We start from the raw sequence: 16,770 nt of genomic DNA on the forward strand, positions 1-16,770 counted from the left end.
CGCTGCTGCAGTACGGCGGGGGTGGAGGGGCACTCAGTAGATGGGAAGTGTCGCTGAATGTATGAGGGGCATGTAAAGTGGGGGAATGGAAGGGAGAGAGTGAGATGGAGGGACGAGGGGGGAGGGAAGCTAAAAATCTGGGCCCAGATGCCTCTTGGTTTTGGCCCCTCCCCTCTCTCCCACCGCTGGTTCCCGGACGCCGAGTCTCCCCATCCCCAGGCCGCATGGCGAAGCAGCTCCCATCCTGTGATGGCGCGCTCTTTCCGGGGGACCGTGCAGGGCACCAGGGTTCCCTGCACCTATTTATATTTTTGAAACATGATGATGATGATAATGATGAGAAATGATAATAAAGAGAGAAAAATTGGAATAGTCTTTTTTTGGGGTGGGAGGGGTAATTTAAATGGCTTAGCCAAAGTCTCCAGGATGCTGGTAGGAGCCTGTGTGTGCGTGTCCTGAATTGCGCTTTTGCTCACGACGAGGGGCGGGGAGATCCAGTCTGGGAGGGGAGCTTTGGGGGTTTGTTCTTGTAAAAAGCAAAAAAAAAAACCAAAAAACCTTTTTTTTATTATGTCTTGTGCCTAAAATGAGAACCTGACACACGGCAGTGCCTGCTGCTGTCAGCGCTATTGTGAAACCTGGACAATAAAACTGGTTGTATTTTATTCTTCCTGTTACCTGGTGGACTGCGTGTAGGCAGCTGTGTGGTTGTATGCCACTGCATGTTTGCGTGTGTGCTCGTGAAATGTCTGTTGTGTGAGTCGAGCAGCCCCTCTGTGCCCTACCCACACAGGCTGGCAGTCGGCTGCAGCTTCCTGCTTGAGAGCCTGGCTCTTTAGCTCACGCTGTAGAAGCTGGTGCTTTTAGCTCTGAAGTCCGGTTCAGACCCTGATGTTGGCCATGATGGCATCCATCACACAGGCACCCGGGTGTCTACGTCTGCGTGAACACTTTGTGTGCATGTGGATGCGTGTTATCCGTGGGGAGCAGTGTGCACGCACAGTTGGGTGGGCAGGGGTCTCCTCCCCAGGTGAATGTGTATATGAGTGGAAGCAACAAATATGCCTTAAAAACCTGAGCGAAAGGTGCCTTCCTGAACAGGCCAGGCAGTGTGCTTGTTAGGGGGAATACAAATGGGCCTCCCCTAAGCCTTTGAGCCCAAACTGACTGTGACATGGTTTCCTGCTGTTGCTGCTTTTCCAACCCTCTCTGGAAGTCTGTGGTCTCCCATGGAGCAGGAGAGTTTCTAATGCTTAGGGCAGCGAGGTCTAGGATGCAGCACAGCAGGAAGAGGGTTTCTCCATTTCAGAAGCCCTCCCCTGAATGTCCCATCCCAGCTTTGGAGATGCATCTGCTGCTGAAGCTCGTTATAGCTGTGGGGTCTCTTGCTTGGAAAGGGAGTTCGCTGCTGGGGAAAGGTGCTCAATGGACAGGTGTGGAGAGTGGGGCCTCTCTTTATCCAGCCAACAGGCAATGGCAAATCACACTAGTCCCCCACACACATGCTGCTCCTTGCAGAGGGGGAGCTCTTGGAGATACTAACTCCTCTCTCTATTAGAGAACTGGGTGGGGAGCCTCCTTCTCGTTAGGGGCAGCAGCAGAGGTCTCGGTATCCCCCATCTTCATCCAGACTCACCACAGCAGGTAGGAATCTGGGGGGAAAACCTACATCCTCAGAGCACAGCAGCTGCAGATGAGTTAAAGAGGCACCACCCCAGCTCCATGGCAGTGACAGCTATCTCTTCCCTCTCCCCAACACAACATAGCCTCTCTCTAGTGGAGGCCACCCCTTCCCACATGCCATTGCATAGACCCCACTTTTCCTCCCATATACAATCAGCCAGCCTCTCTTCTTCCCTCTCCTCCCATTCATGATCCTGCAGTCCCCCCTCCCCACCTGGGTTACCCATGGAGTACATACCTAATACCCCTGCTACCATAGAAAATTAACAGCAGCAAAGTATTCAATGCACTTATAGTTTCTTTTACTACAAGGAGGAGACACATGCCCAGCCAGCTCTCTGCCAGCCACCAGCACATCATCAGTAGGTCATTGTTTGGGAGCCCCCCGACTGCAGTGTCTGAGACCTGCCCAGCCATACCAATTTCCTATCATGAACAAGTTCCCCCATTAACCTCTAAAGAAGATTCAGCAGCCTGGCCAGCTCAACAACACTCAGCATTTCCTACCTGGCCTGGGCAATTCATTAGCCCTAATTAGAGAAACTGACGAGACTGCAACTACTGAGAAGCCCAGTTCCTAGGCTTGTGCTGCTGATCTCGTATCCAGAGTGCCAGGACCTTTGGGAGCTCACAGCTGAGACAAACTCTGACCATTTCAGCAGGAGACAGAGAGGATTGCTTGGGTAAGTCCAGGGAGCTGCAGCCCCTAATAGAAATGGTATTTTAATTTAAGGGCATGGGAAAGCACCTAACTTACCGATATAGGGAGGAACCAGCACTGCGTTGGGTAATTTGTTTGGAAAATCTCCTGGTTGTTTAAAAAATCCAAACCATCAGGGGAAAGGGGACACTGATCTGCTGCCAGGAGAGTTATGGGCCGCTGGCAGACAATGCAGTTAGGAGATGAGCAGGCTTCCAACTCCCTCCCCCACTTCATCCCCTGGGAACACCCTTCAGTCCTGCCCTCACAGCTACTTCAGTCCAGGGCTTCCCCCACACACAACTGCCGATGCGCCTCCACCCGGACCTGCAGCCTTCTACCCTGCTCTTCCGCTCCTGCCTTCCCTTCCCCACAAACTGCCAAGGCACCTTCGTTCTGCCTTCCCCCAGTTCCAGTCCTGCTGCCCCTCCCCCCAGTTCTGCCCTAATCCCCAGCCTACCCCCTGGGCCTGCTATGCCATATGGCTTTGTTCATACACAGCTCTGCTGATGCCCTTCGGTTCTTATCTCCAACACCTCCTGCTCATCCAAGCCCTGGGTGCCCCACTTTGAGCCTAGTACCCCGAGTGCTTTCCCTTTCTAAAATCCTTCGCAGAGTGGTGCCCCCAGAGCTGCTGCCGGGGAGAACACGGCAGAAGTTGTCCTACCACCCAGGACACAGTTGCACATCTCTGGGGCTTTCTCCAATGCTTTATTTGAAGAGGTCCAGGAGAATACATCTTTTCACAACAAAACGCACAAAGACCGAGCCCCTGGGATTCAAGTGGTGCCTGGGAGAGGGGCCCATGGAGAACAAGGCAGGTAAACCGGAGAGTTCCACCCAGAACACACATAGTAGCACCTTTCAGTGCCCTTGGAAACCGCCAACCTCAGATTGGAGTCTCAGAGAGTCGAAACACAACCAGATCCTGCAAGGAAGGGAAGGGAGAGAAAGAAGGGACTGGAGGGGGGCGGGCGGGGGAGAGAGGGAGTCTCCCGGGACGCACGAGGTCTAAGCTGTGTTAGCTCTGGGCCTCTATGCTTAGATTTATGCCTAATATCTCTGACCTCATCTGTGCTTCATTGGGAGAGGAAGGGGAAGGACTTCGGTGAGCTGTGAGTCAGTTGTGTGTGGTTGATCATTTGCTCACATTAACTGGGGGATGGGGGAGAGTGACCCGCCTTACTCTAAATTCCGGCTTGCAGTTGATTTGATGCCTTCTGTGCTGGCTGGGATGGGACTGGCTTGAATGGGATGGCAGAGCAGTCTGTGCATTAGAAACAGCTGTTCCCCTTTGGTGCCGGTGAAACTGGAGCACGTCCAGGGGGCATCTGCCTTTGCCATCAACCAATCGCGCGCTCTGTGCTTCTCCGATGCCTGGATGCGTCACTGCTAGGAAATGACTGTCTAGCCCAAGTGGACGTGTGTGAGCCTGTCACTTTTTATCTAGATGACCCTGTGACAAAGGGATGGAGCCACATGGTAGCAGACACCAAGCTCCCCAACTCGAGATATCATCTCAGTCTCTCTCCACTGTCTGGGTGGAAGGAGATCTGGTGCCCCATTCCCAGCCCAGGAGAGAGACGCAGAGGTGGCAATCGGCTGATTAGTGAGACGCCATGGCCCAGCAACCTGAAGAAGTTTCCCTTTAGTGAAAAAAATGTAAAATTAAAAAAAAAATAATTGAAATTAAAAAATACCCCAACACCCCGGAAACCTGATCCTTTAAATCCAGGCAGCACCAGGCAGGGAAGTGTCCACTGGCAAAGAGGGAGGCCCCTCCCCATTCCTTAGTTCAGCTTGTAGCAATACACCCCAAACTTGCCCTTGTCGGGAAAGCCGAAACTCCGGACCCCCGGCTCTGGTGGGCCGCAGTTGGGCCGGGGGAAGGCAATGGGGTAGCGGATGCTGCCGTCTGCCAGCCAGCCAGCATCGCAGCGATCCAGGCTGAAGAACTTCCACGCCGCATAGAGCTGGCCCACCTTGGCAATTTCAGCCCTGTCATCCTGGCAGGCCTGCTTGGCCTCTTCCAACGTCAGCTTCTCCGGGTGAACCAGGTAGTAAACTTTCCCTGGAGGGGAGAGGCAGAGGGGGTGGTCACTGGGAGCCGGAGGGACACTGAGCATGGCCGGCCCTGCACAAAAACCCCTCACTCGCAGGAGGTGCTAGGAATGGGGGTTCACCCCATCTGTGCCTGGATTCAACATAAGTTAGGGAATTCAGAAACAACAGGCCATGTTCTCCCTGCCCCCCCCCCCGCCATAGGAATGGGGAAGGGGCCAAAGGGATTTTGAACCATCTAAACCAGGGGTGGGCAAACTACAGCCCAGGGACCACATCTGGCCCTTCAGACATTTTAATCCGGCCCTCGAGCTTCCGCCAGGGAGCAGGGTCCGGGGCTTGCCCCGCTCCGGTGCTCCAGCCTGGGAGTGGGGTTGGGGGCTTGCTTTGCGCATGACGTGGCTCCGCGCGGCTCCCGGAAGCAGCAGTCTGTCCCCACTCTGGCTCCTACATGTAGGGGCAGCCAGGGGGCGCCACATGCTGCCCCCGCCCCAAGTGCCTCCCCCGTAGCTCCCATTAGCTGGGAACCACAGCCAATGGGAGCTACAGGGGTGGCACCCGTGGACGGGGCAGCACACAGAGCCGCCTGGCTGTGCCTCCACGTAGGAGATGGAGGGGGGACATGCTGCTGCTTCTGGGAGCTGCTTGAGGTAAGTGCCGCCCGGAGCCTGTATCCCTGACCCCCTCCTGTGCCCCAACGTCCTGCCCCAGCCCTAATCCCCCCTTCCGTCCTCCAAACCCCTCAGTCCCAGTCTGGAGCACCCTCCTGCACCCCAAACCTCTCATCCCACCCCAGAGCTCATTTCAGGCTGGGCAATGGAGGAGAATCCCAGATCTAACTGAAGTTGCTCTGAGAATTTAGGGAGGTGGATGGAATTACCCAGGTTAGAATTTGGCTGGGTCAAACATCCCAACTCTTAGAGAAGTTCTACTGGGTCTTTGCAGGCCCTCAGTTTTACATTCAGCGGAGAGGTGTCCCTTCCAACAGGCAGCACCCCTTGCCACCACACTGTGTCCTGAGAACAAAGCGCCCCCCTACTGGTCACCCCCCTTCTCTGCAGCATCAAGCCGGGCTCCCGCCTAACTATGAGCCCTGCAGATGCCAGACTCACCTTTCAGAGCAGAGGAGAAGCAGAAAACGTCAAAGTAGTGCAGGTTCTTGTGGCGCTCGCCATAGCTCCGAATGCCAGGGGCCAGCCTCTTGCCGCCACAGGGCTCCCGGGGCAGGGAGATGGGGTACTGCACTGTCCCATCCAGCAGCCAGCCGGCGTTGCACCAGTCTAGCCCCTCCTCCCAGGACTTGAAGAGCTGCTCGAAGGACGCGATCACAGCGTCCTGCTCCTCGCAAGCTTTCTTGGCTTCATGGAAGTTGAGTCGATAGCGGCCATGGTGAGGCTGGTATGGGAAAACCACCCCTGGAGGGAAAGAGAGAGGGATTGGCTGAGTCACAGAGCCCCTGTGAAGGGTAGCCCCCTCTGGCTATGCCCTCAACCTGACACACACCCCTGAGATGGACGGTACAGATCTCCACCGACATACCCAGTATGAGGCTCCCAGCAAGCAGAGGGTGTTAGACCAGCACCCTGCCCCCTCCCAGGCTCATGCCTCCAAACTCACTGGAGCGAGACCTAGGCACAGATGAACCCCAAACTGTGCTGGGGTTCAGAGACGTCCCAGAAGGGTCTCCAAAGCCCCTTGTGAAAACAGCCTCTCTCCTGGGGTTTCACTCATGGGATCATCCAGGAAAGAAAGGCCCCTGAGTGCCCAGGATCTCATCTGAGTTCAGCACAGCCCCTGTCTTCTTGGAATCAAGTGGCCAGTCCAAAGACCAAAGGGACTGGCAGCATCAGCCCAAAGGGACAATGACACATGTCAATGGTGACACCTGGTGGCCAGAGTGAGGCATGATCACTGCGTGCTCAGAGTTAATTGAGAGAGCTTTGAAGGCCGGTGTGAGTAGCCAGCGAACTTGCCCCCACTCAAAGCCTTCGTCCTCCAAATAGCTGGAAGGCGGCTTGGTACAAGTCCCTCTGCTGCAGAGCGAGTGGGTGGCACTGGGTCAGGAACACAACAAGGTGGCAGGAAATGGGACATTTCCCACCATTCTGGGTGGGTGTGAGTCTGGGACCATGATACAGAGCTGGGGTCTGAGCCTATGGAGAAGGAGAACATCCTAGGGGGTGACTTTCCGTCTGGATCATAGAGCCACAGGCGGGATATTTTACCCCCTTCTTAGTCTCTTTCTCCAGCACCAATTCCCTGTGCATTGTGCCCTGCGCTGCACAGATTCAGCAATGAGAAATTAGGCCGGGGGTGTGTGTGTGTGTGTGTGGAGGGGACACACATGTGTTCTGTGGTCTGATGCCCCCTCCTTCCACCTGTGAGAGCTACCACCTTAAAAAAACCCACTACAGTATGGCATAGCGACAGGCCCCCAGTCCTGCAGCAACACAAATGGATGTCACACCGCGCCCCCGGGGTTGGAGGTCACTGTTAGCAAGACTTGACCGTGGAGCCTTTGGGTCTTTAAACAGCCACCTCTTCTATTTGGGGTAAAACACCCAACTTTGTTAGCACAAAGCCAGCAGCAGACTCCTATACCCAGCCTCCACTAGGGGGAGCCACACTGAGTGGCTGTAGGTTACAGGTGCACTTCATAATGCGCCCGTCGTGCGAGTGTCGGCTGCACTGGATGGAGGATGAGCCACAGAAGTCTAGTGCAGTGTTATTTGCATGCTGCAGTAGTACTGTACCTAAGGGCCCCAGTCAAAGATCAGAGCCCCACTGTGCTCGGTGCTGTACAAACAAGGAATAAGAAGACAGCCCTTCTTTCTCCCTGCCCCAAGGAGCTCCTGCGAGTCTAACCTGCCATAACGCAAGTGCAAGGTGATGGCAGGTGGCAATAACACTACAGGGATACCAATCTGGGTGGGCAGAGCCATAGGATTTGGTGGCAATTTTTATGAGGGAGGGGCTCCTTCCTTCACTCTCACTCATCCACTGGGAGAGCATTTGTGGGGGAGCTTCTTCCTGAACCTCTGTGTCGTGGCACACGCATAACCCCAGTGTTGGCTGGGCATGGGAGTGACCCAGCAAGAGGCAGCCGCAGAAGGACCCAGAACCTATGCTGATCCCACTCAGGAGCCTCAAAGGGGACAGCTTCTTGGATGCCTGTTACTGTCCCCAGGGGCTGTAACCTCTGTGTGAGGGGGAGTTGCCCCATCTGTTCCCCTGCCCCCTCTCCCCCACCCCCCATGGCACTGGACGCCGGCCCACTCACCTCGCAGCTCCAGCTCCACAATGCCACTCTCGTCCTCCAGCCCGTCGATCACCTCGCAGCGGTACTTGCCGTAGTCCTGCAGGCGCAGGTCGCTGATCACCAGGGACGCTTCCTGCTCGCCCCGCTGGCGCAGGTGCACGCGGCCCCGGAACTCGCCGAAGCTGCGGTGCTTGAGCCCGATGGCCACCAGCACGTCCCGCTCCTTGGTGTTGTCCTCCCGCAGCTTGGACCACTTGATGCGGATCTTGCGCGGCGTCTCCAGCTTGGGCTCATAGTGGTAGCGGCAGGGCAGCGTGACGTTGGCGCCGCGGTAGGTGAAGATGGCGTCTTCCGGGGTCTCCACCACCAGCTTCACGCCATTGAAGTGAACTGGTGGGGGAAAGAGGGGAAAGGGGGAATGAGCACTGCCAGGGGACCCCATCCCTCCAGCTCAGGACTCTTCTGCAACCCACGGGGAGTGGATTCCCCACGTATGCTACAAGGAGGGGGCAGCCTACCCCACAGGCATCCCCACTAAGGGGTTCTAAGGCAGTTACTGTCCAGCAGGGCAGCCAAGCACCCACCAGCGGCCGCAGGGCACCTGGGAAGAGCTCAGGGCCGGCTTAACAAGCAGGTGCTTGGGGCGGCCAAGGGAGAAGGGCGGCACCTGCAGCAATTTAGGGGCGGCAGGTCCCTCACTCCCTCTAGGAGCAAAGGACCTGCCGCTGAACTGCCGCCACCGATCGTGGCTTTTTTTTTTTTTTTTGCTGGGGGTGGCAGAAATGCTGGAGCCGGCCCTGGAAGAGCTAGACGTGTATAGGGAGGGGAGGAGGGAGCAATCTGCCCTGCTCTGAGCACGGTAACTCCTGCAACTGACCACACCATTGATTGACACCAATCTGGCCCTGTGAGCCCCACCTCCTGCACTCTTGTTCCTACCCCCCTGGTACTCTGCTCCTTCCCTCACACTATCTACCGCCTCCTCCTGCACTCGCTCACCACCACCTGCCACCATTCATCATCACTTCCTCCCTTGGCGCGCACCCTCCTGGCGTATGGAGGAGAGGGGTGGAGAGAAAGGGAGCCAGGTGGCATCAGGTGCTGCTGGGGTTAGAGGGAATCCAGTGCCCAGCAGAGGGCAACTTCCCTATGGAGCAGCAGCTATCTGAGCCCAGTACCCACCAGCTGCACAAGCATGCGAACCTGAGATACCCTGGGAGGGAGAAGATTTGTTCAAGGTGGAACAAGGGGGTAGAACTGAGAGCCCTGGATGGGATATTTGGCCTGCATCTCAGGAAGCCCTTTCGGACAGCAAACCCCCGTTAGGCTGAGCCGTCATCTCACAAGGGAAGGGGTGCGAGTCGCTGGGGCCGCTTGCAACCGGAGGAGACGAATCTCCAGGGAATAGGCTGCAGGGCCCAATCCAGCCCCAGCCCTATGGGCAAGAGGGTGGACCCAACCGGATGGGAGCTCCTCAGCTGCTCCACCTCCACCAAGAGGAGGGGACCCAGGAGGAGTGAGATGGAGGAATGGGGCAGAGGACCCCATCAGACCAGGTTCAAATCAGTTCCATTCTATTCCCCCAGGGATCTTCCAACTGGGGCGAGAGCCAAGGGGACACAGTCCTGGCATCTTGGCAGGGCAGAGGAGGGCAAGAGGAGATTTCCAGGGAAGGTGACGGGAGAAACGCCCCTACGTTCCACCCGGAGGAGGGGCGCTTTATGGGAGGGGGATGATACCAGCTGTCTGTGGGGAGCAACAGCCCCAACATGCCTGGTGTGAGCCTGGCAACAGTCATCCTCTTCCTCTGAATTACCCACCCGAAGTTAGGAGGCAAAGACCCTCCACTCGCACCCACATCCTCTGCCCCGCAACTGCCCCAGCCTCCTTCTCAACAACTCCCACCCCCACCTCACCCCGATCTACGCCTACTGGCAACACTCCCATCTTTCACACCCACGTGCCTGCTGCCTCAGGAACTGGGGAAGGGCAGTGGGTGAGCGATGCCTTCGTCCCTGCCCTCCCCACCACACGCACCTTCGCCGTTGCCATTGCCATTGCCCTTGTCGTTCATGACGTGGTCGTAGTAGAAGCCGTTGTAGAAGGGGAGCCCACAGCAGCCTCTGCCCAGCTGCAGCAGCATCACAACCAGAGACAGCAGCAGCATTGCTTCCGGGAGGCGGAGGAACACCTGCCTGTCCAAGAGAACAAGGAGGCTGTGTCAGTGCACAGGGGGTGTCTCCCCATCAGCCCAGCCCCTGCTAGTTCACCTGCAGCGTTGCACAAACGAGTCGTTCTATGTGCACTTCTCGCATACTCGCCTGTGCACACGCACGGGAGAGAATTGACATATGCACAAGTCAGTTTGCACCCACCGCTGGGCCTGTCGCTAGTGCACACACACCGTACAGGCTGCCTGCACATGCACCGTTTGAAAATACTCCTCTACTGTTTGAAGTATATCCTGCTGGGAGAGGCTAGGCCTCGTATAGCAGGAGCTATTTCACAGCCAGAGCTCCGACTGCCATCCCCCACAGTGCCTGCTTAGGGTTGCCAACTTTCTACTTGCACAAAACCCGAACACCCTAGGCCTGCCCCTTCCCCAAGACCCCGTCCCCGCCCACTACATTCCCACTCCCTCAGTGGCTCACTCTTCCCCACCCTCGCTCACTTTCACAGGGCTGGGGCAGGGAGTTGGGGTGCGGGAGAGTGTGGGTTTTGGGTGGGGCCACAAATGAGGGGTTCAGGGTGCAGGAGGCGGCTCTGGGTTCTGGCTGGGGGTGGGGTCTCTGAATGGGGGTGCAGGCTCTGGGATGGGGCCGGGGATGAGGGGGGTTGGGGTGCATGAGGGGGCTCCAGGCTGGGGGAGTGGAGCTGGGGATGAGGGGCGTTGGGGTGTATGAGGGGGCTCCAGGCTGGGGGGGTGGGGCTGAGGGATTTGGAGTGCAGGAGGGGGCTGTGGGTTGAGGCAGGGGTTTGAGGTTTGGGAGGGGATATGGGCTCTGGGCTGGGGGTGCAGGTTCTGGGGGGGGCTGGGGATGAGGGGTTCAGGGTGTGGGATGGGAGGGCTGGGGCAGGGGGTTGGGGCTAGGGGTTGGGGCGTGGGCTTACCTCGGGCGGCTCCTGGTCAGCGGCACAGCGGAGCTAAGGCAAGCTAGTCCCTACCTGTCCTGGCTCCGCGCTTCGCCCTGGAAGCCATCAGCAGGCCCTGCTCCTTGGTTGGGGGTCCAGGAGGCTCTGCACAGTGCTCTCACCCGCAGGCACCACCCCCGCTGGCCCCATTGGCCGTGGTTCCCGGCCAATGGGAGTGTGGAGCCAGTGCTCAGGAAGGGGGCAGCACGTGGAGCCTCCTGCCCCCAAGCCTAGGAGCCGGACCTACTGGCTGCTTCTGGGGCGCAGCGCGGAGCCAGGACCAGTAGGGACTATCCTGCTTTAGCCTCGCAGCACTGCCGACTGGAATTTTAACGGCCCAGTCGGCAGTGCTGACCGGAGCCACCAAGGTCCCTTTTTGACCGGGCATTCTGGTCGAAAACTGGATGCCTGGCAACCCTATGCCAGCTGCAGGGGTTCCCCACCGCCAGCGCTCCCACCAGGGCCGGCTCTAACTTTTTTGCCGCCCCAAGCAGCAAAAAAAAGCGCCGCCCCGTCGTAACACCCCCCCCACCGAGTACTGCGCCGCTGACCCCCCCCGCCGAGCACCATGCCGCTGAACACCCCCCGCCCCCCCGCCGCGCTGCTGAACCCCCCCGCCGAGCGCCGCCGAACAGCCCCCGCCGAGCACCACGCTGCACGAATAGCTCCCGCCGAGCGCCACGCCGCGCGAACAGCCCCTGCCCCCCGCAGAGCGCCGCGCCACCGAACACCCTCCGCCGAGCGCTGCGCCGCCAGAACCTCCCCCCCCCGCCAAGCGCCGCGCCGCGCTGCCCCCCGCCACCTCAAGATTGGCCGCCTCTTACCAGGTGCCGCCCCAAGCACATACTTGGTTGCCTGGTGCCTGGAGCCGGCCCTGGCTCCCACCCCACTCCTCACACGTCTGCCGGCAGCAAAACACAGCCAGTTTGCTAAATGCCAACGTGAGCTTTAAGCTCTCTGATGGTACAGTTAGAATCCAATTGCATCTCTGCCCCAGGTGCTGAGCCCTTCCGAGGACTCTAGGACCTGTCTGGAGAATAGCCACCGAAGCAGCATTGCAATCCCTTATTTCCTCTCCTGTCTCGATGCCAACAATCCGCTGCTCGCCACTCGCTGAGCTTTCCAGGGAAAGCACGTGAGGGCGGGATGAGACGACCGGTGTTTCCGAGAGTCCATGGATGTTCTCGCCCTCTGGGCAGCTTCTCTTGTCAGTGACCGAGTTTGCAAGGCCTTACGCTACTCTTGGTGGCATTTCTCTGTGCGAAATGTGATAACTTTTGAGTGCTGCATACGGAGCCCAGGGTTTGTGGGGGAGAATGGAGGACCCTAGTATGGGGGGCACACAGAGCCCATGGGGTGGGGGAGGAATGAGAGGACACCCAGGGCCCATGGCATTGGGGGGGTGGAATGGGAGACAGTGGTATGGGGGAGGGGAATATGAGGGGAGGATTGGGAGCACACAGAATCCCTGGCATGTAGGAGGGAAGGGGCAGGGACTGTCTTCTTGGTCTGTGTTTGTACAGCACCTTGCACAATGTGTCCACGATGGGGAATCCTTAATGCTATAGTAACACACACAATAATGAGGGGACCCACAGAGCCCTGGCATAGTGTGGAGAATGGAGGATGCTGGTATGGTAAAAAGGGTCACACAGCATTCCTAGCATGAGGGAGGGGGTGAGGAGGTTTGCGCGGAGTCTCTGGAAAAGAAGGGGATGAAAGGGTGGCAAATAGGGGACTTGTGGGGGGAATGGAGGAATCCAAAGAGCCCTGGTATGTGCGACCCCCTAGTTGAAAATCTGAGGGAAGAACCTGGAGTTAGTGCTGGGCAAAACTCTTTGGCCATAACTATTTTCCATCGAAATCAGCAGATTCAGCGACACTGAAACATTTTGCAAATTTGTGTCAGAAACACACGAAAGTTGTGAAAAAGCGGAAACGTTTGGATTTTTCAGATCAAAATGCCTTTTTTTGGTTTGAAACTTCCCTTCGGTGTCGTTTAAAACCAGTCACGGCCCCTTTGATATGGTCGGAACTGGACCTCCCATTTTGGCTGCCCCGGAACCATTGTTTTCATTCTCGTTTTTGGAATTGCCAAGGACACCCCCCCAAAAATCCGTTCCTCGCCCAGTTCTCCCGGGAGCTTCCTTCGCTCTCTCAGTCCTTTAACGCCGCTGAACAGAACCCTGCAGAGCACCCTCTCAGCAGCACACCTGCCCCGGAGCTGTGCTTGGCAGGGGACTCTCCCGCTCTGACATCTAGGACTAAGCCATGTTATCACTAGGACAAAGCTGACTGGGTTTGTCACGTTCAGCAGGTGGCTCTTTAACGTACGGCAAGTGGGAGACATTAGAGCTGAACTAGGGAAGAGAACAATTGTTTTGCCAATCCCAGATCTCTTTAGGGGAAGCTCCTCGGACCCTCCAGCATTATGGGCAGACGCTTCTTAGGGCTTCATAGGCCATAGAGAACCAAATCAAGTGAAGCCAGCTCAAGACCGACTAGGTGCAGCTCCCAGAGATTTATAGATTCTCAGACCAGCAGGGACCACTGCAATCATGTGAAAAGCAACAGAGGGTCCTGTGGCACCTTTGAGACTAACAGAAGTACTGGGAGCATAAGCTTTCGTGACCCACGAAAGCTTATGCTCCCAGTACTTCTGTTAGTCTCAAAGGTGCCACAGGACCCTCTGTTGCTTTTTACAGATTCAGACTAACACGGCTACCCCTCTGATACTTGCAATCATGTGGTCTGCCTGCCCGCATACCAAAGGCCATAGCACAACTTCCCCCAAATAATTCCTGGTTTGAATTTACTAGAGCCTATCTTCCAGAAATGTTTGGCTGGCTGCAGTCTCCCTTAGAGCCAGCAGAGGGCGCCCTGTACTCATCAGCTCTCCAGTCTGCCACTAGAATGGGTCCCTGGAAGGAATTTGACATCGGTGCCCCCTGTTTAGACAGGGTTTACAAGCTCCTTTGAAACCACCACCATCCATCCGGGGGATGTGAGAGCAGGGGACGTGCAGAGACGGGGCAGCCCGAAGGCATGCGGCCCTTTCCCTTCAGAGTGATGCATGCCAGAGCCACACAGTCAGCTCCCCGCTGCAGCAGCCCAGGCAACGGCCTCAACTGGTGCCCCAGGGTACGGGGACGGGGGGGGGGTGTCTATTCCTTAGGGTGACCAGATGTCCTGATTTTATAGGGACAGTCCCGATTTTTGGGTCTTTTTCTTATATAGGCTCCTATTACCCCCCACCCTTGTCCCGATTTTTCACATTTGCTGTCTGGTCACCCTACTATTCCTAGTGTAGGAGCCGCACACCCAGCCGCATTTCTGGGAGTGAGGCGGCTTGTGGCCAAAGTGAGGACTCCTGGGTTCTATTTGCACCTCTGACACTGTCTCCCTGGGTGACACTTTCCCACACTCCGCCTCAGTTTCTCTATATGGAGGGAGATACTGGCCTGAGATCCTCAAAGGATGGAGCAGGCCACAGGCAGAACCCCACTGCTCTATAGTCCACTAGCTCCTATTATCATTTACACGCCTCTGAAACCAGGTCAACCAGAGATCCACCAGGACCATCCTTCCAGCGTGGGACGTCCCAGCACAACAAGCCGCTGCTGCCAGCTACACCCAGGTACATACGCACCCAAGTGCCGACCTGAGCCTCCCGGGATTCTGCATTTGAAGCTTGGGCTCCCTTTATCTGGCTCTTGTGTTTCATCTCGACCCACACCAGCCCTCGCCCCCTTCTGCCTGCTTCCTTCCTCTCGCCCCCAGCTATTTGTCTTTCCCTTTGTAACCATTACTTTGTTTTGTAACGTGCCTGGGATCCAGTTACCCCGAAGGACACCGTTCAGAGTGCCAAGGGCTGGTACTATCAGAGCCTCACCACCGGGACAGCAAAGCATTCGCTAGCCCCTTGCCCCATATCTAGGGATTCACCTTACCCCGAGAATCACCCTTAGAGACAGCCCATAGATTGGTTTTAAGCCCCAGGCGATCACTCCTGTGCTGTCTGTGCTGTCCCAGCAGAACCTCCAGCACCAGCCTCACTCCCAAGGGGTCTCCTAACTCTGGGCAGGGTTAGCAGGCAGATTCCATGCAGTTAACAGGGTCCCTGCAGCCTGCCACTAACTTCCAGGGGACTATTCCTTGGCAGCCCCTTACTCTTTCCAATGTTCCCTGTCCCACCAGCGGATCCACACTCAGTCCCACTGGAAAGGGCACAGAAAGCAGGATTCCTGCTCTCCCACCCCAGCCCCTGTGCAGAAAAGCTCTGGGGTCTTCAATCATCCCCTACTTACACGTGGGAGTCGGTCAGTGTCCTTGGGAAAGTTGAGGAGGCTCCTGGGTTTCCCTGCCTGAGTCAAGCTGGAGGGCTAGAGTGAAATGTGTTTAGGGCTCTTGCATGGGCTAAAAGGAAACAGCAGTAGGACAATCCTCACTGCTCCAGAGCCAGCCTCTTAAAGGGAAACACACTCCATTTCCCATCTATGCCTCAGAGAGCGGAGTGGGGGCAGAGGAGGGATGGAGAATGAAGGTCACTGAGTTTCCAGTCCGTTGTCCAGAATCGAAGGGGAGTTAGGACAGTGCTTCTGCAAGTGGTCGAAGAATTTCCATTAACATCTCAGCATTGCCCTAGGCCAGTGGATCTCAGACTCTGACCGGTGCCCCACAGAGCCCTTCTGCACACTGCCACCCCTGCACTGGGGCCTGGGGAGGGGGCTGGCCCAGGTGAGGATCTTGTCTCTCTAGAGTGGCCCCCAGAAGGCGTCAGATGGAAGCCATTGCCCAAAGGAAGAAGGCCACATCTGTGACAACCTGCCCTGCATCAGAAGGGGGATAAAGGGCTGAACAGGGGATCCAAGCCCTGCCACGATGCCCTGTCCCAGGCAGGTATTTTGTGGGGTGCATCACCTCCTGTCAGTCTGACCTGTACTGTCTTCTAAACTTCGGCCATAGCGTATATAGCTTGTCGTCAAGTCAAGTGGGCAGCAGCCCTGCTCCTGACTACAGGTGAGGCTCTTTGAGACTCCAGGAGGGAATGGCCCATGCACTGCGAGAAGGCACCATGCCAAGGAAACCATCGTAGAGCCTGGCACTGCCGGGCATGGGTTAGCGGGGCCTGTTGGAGCCTCCCCCTTGAGCATCTCCTGAGATCACAGTCTGGATGGGGACTCTGAATCCTGCTAGTCCAAGGCACGTGCCCAGCTCAAACAAAAGTTTTGGGGGTTTAGATTCATGGGCAGAGGAGGAGCCGTGGAGCCAAAGAAGAAACAAGGGGCCATGAGAGGAGAACTTGGGAGGGACCAGAGCAGCAGCTGGGCGGGAGAGCTCCCCGAGTGTGCACTCTGCTCTCCCCAGCAGAGGATGCTCTGATCAGAGCTATGGGCTTTGCTGGGGGTCAGGAGGAGAAGGCTGGGAAGGCACGAATGAATATTTCTTTGCTTAATCTCAATGCGCTGCAAGGTGCCTGGGCAGCGTGATGACGGGCACCACGTGGTCGTTAGCATCGATAAATAAACAGCCCACACAAGCCCATTCTTGGGTTTCACAAGGGGCCCTGGCCTAGTCATTAGGTCGCTGCCCATACTTGGTGGCCTGGGAAAGGGCACCAGAGAAGGTCTGACAGGGAGGAGGGGGTTGGTCGTTCTTCTCAGTGCAATGCATGGGCAGAGGGGGGGATCCTGTTGGCACACAGCTGATGGCAACAATTTTGGGTATTAGATTGTTGCCATTCTTTGAGTTTACAGGTCAGCATCCACATACACATTAGCATCAGTGGTGAAAGACCTTGGGCTCTGGCCCTGGGGAGACAGAGAATGGATGGACTGTTTCCCCGCTCAGACTCCCCTAGGCCAGGGATTCCACAGGTCCTGTTTATAGCTCTGTGCTGCTGACAGATCTGCAGGGTGTGAATGAGAAGAGGAAT

General features: G+C 56.8%; 1 protein-coding gene across 2 annotated transcripts; it reads right to left on the minus strand.

Moving 5' to 3' along the window:
* Positions 1–3,075: 3,075 nt before the first annotated feature.
* Positions 3,076–15,301, minus strand: HAPLN3 (hyaluronan and proteoglycan link protein 3). Of its 2 annotated transcripts, none has more exons than XM_005294889.5 (5): positions 15,143–15,301; positions 9,741–9,898; positions 7,725–8,093; positions 5,557–5,859; positions 3,076–4,454 (listed from the first exon to the last, which is right to left on the minus strand). In XM_005294889.5, exons 2-5 carry the CDS (start codon positions 9,868–9,870, stop codon positions 4,174–4,176), a joined length of 1,083 nt encoding a protein of 360 aa, XP_005294946.1. In that variant the 5' UTR covers positions 9,871–9,898; positions 15,143–15,301; the 3' UTR covers positions 3,076–4,173. The 2 variants fall into 2 exon arrangements, with proteins under 2 accessions (XP_005294946.1, XP_023958678.1); XM_024102910.3 differs by having other exon boundaries at positions 9,741–9,894; positions 15,143–15,296.
* Positions 15,302–16,770: the final 1,469 nt, after the last annotated feature.

The sequence above is a fragment of the Chrysemys picta genome, chromosome 10, assembly GCF_011386835.1.
Source record: "Chrysemys picta bellii isolate R12L10 chromosome 10, ASM1138683v2, whole genome shotgun sequence".
In the NCBI taxonomy this organism is placed as follows: domain Eukaryota; kingdom Metazoa; phylum Chordata; order Testudines; family Emydidae; genus Chrysemys; species Chrysemys picta.

What these genes read in the sequence shown, in the direction of transcription:
- HAPLN3 (XM_005294889.5), bottom strand. Translation starts at nt 9,870, where the DNA reads ATGCTGCTGCTGTCTCTGGTTGTGATGCTGCTGCAGCTGGGCAGAGGC. An exon ending in TGGCAATGGCAACGGCGAAG is followed by an intron (nt 8,094 to 9,740) that starts GTGCGTGTGGTG and finishes TTCCCCCACCAG; the next exon opens with TTCACTTCAATGGCGTGAAG. An exon ending in CTTCTCCTCTGCTCTGAAAG is followed by an intron (nt 4,455 to 5,556) that starts GTGAGTCTGGCA and finishes TCTCCCCTCCAG; the next exon opens with GGAAAGTTTACTACCTGGTT.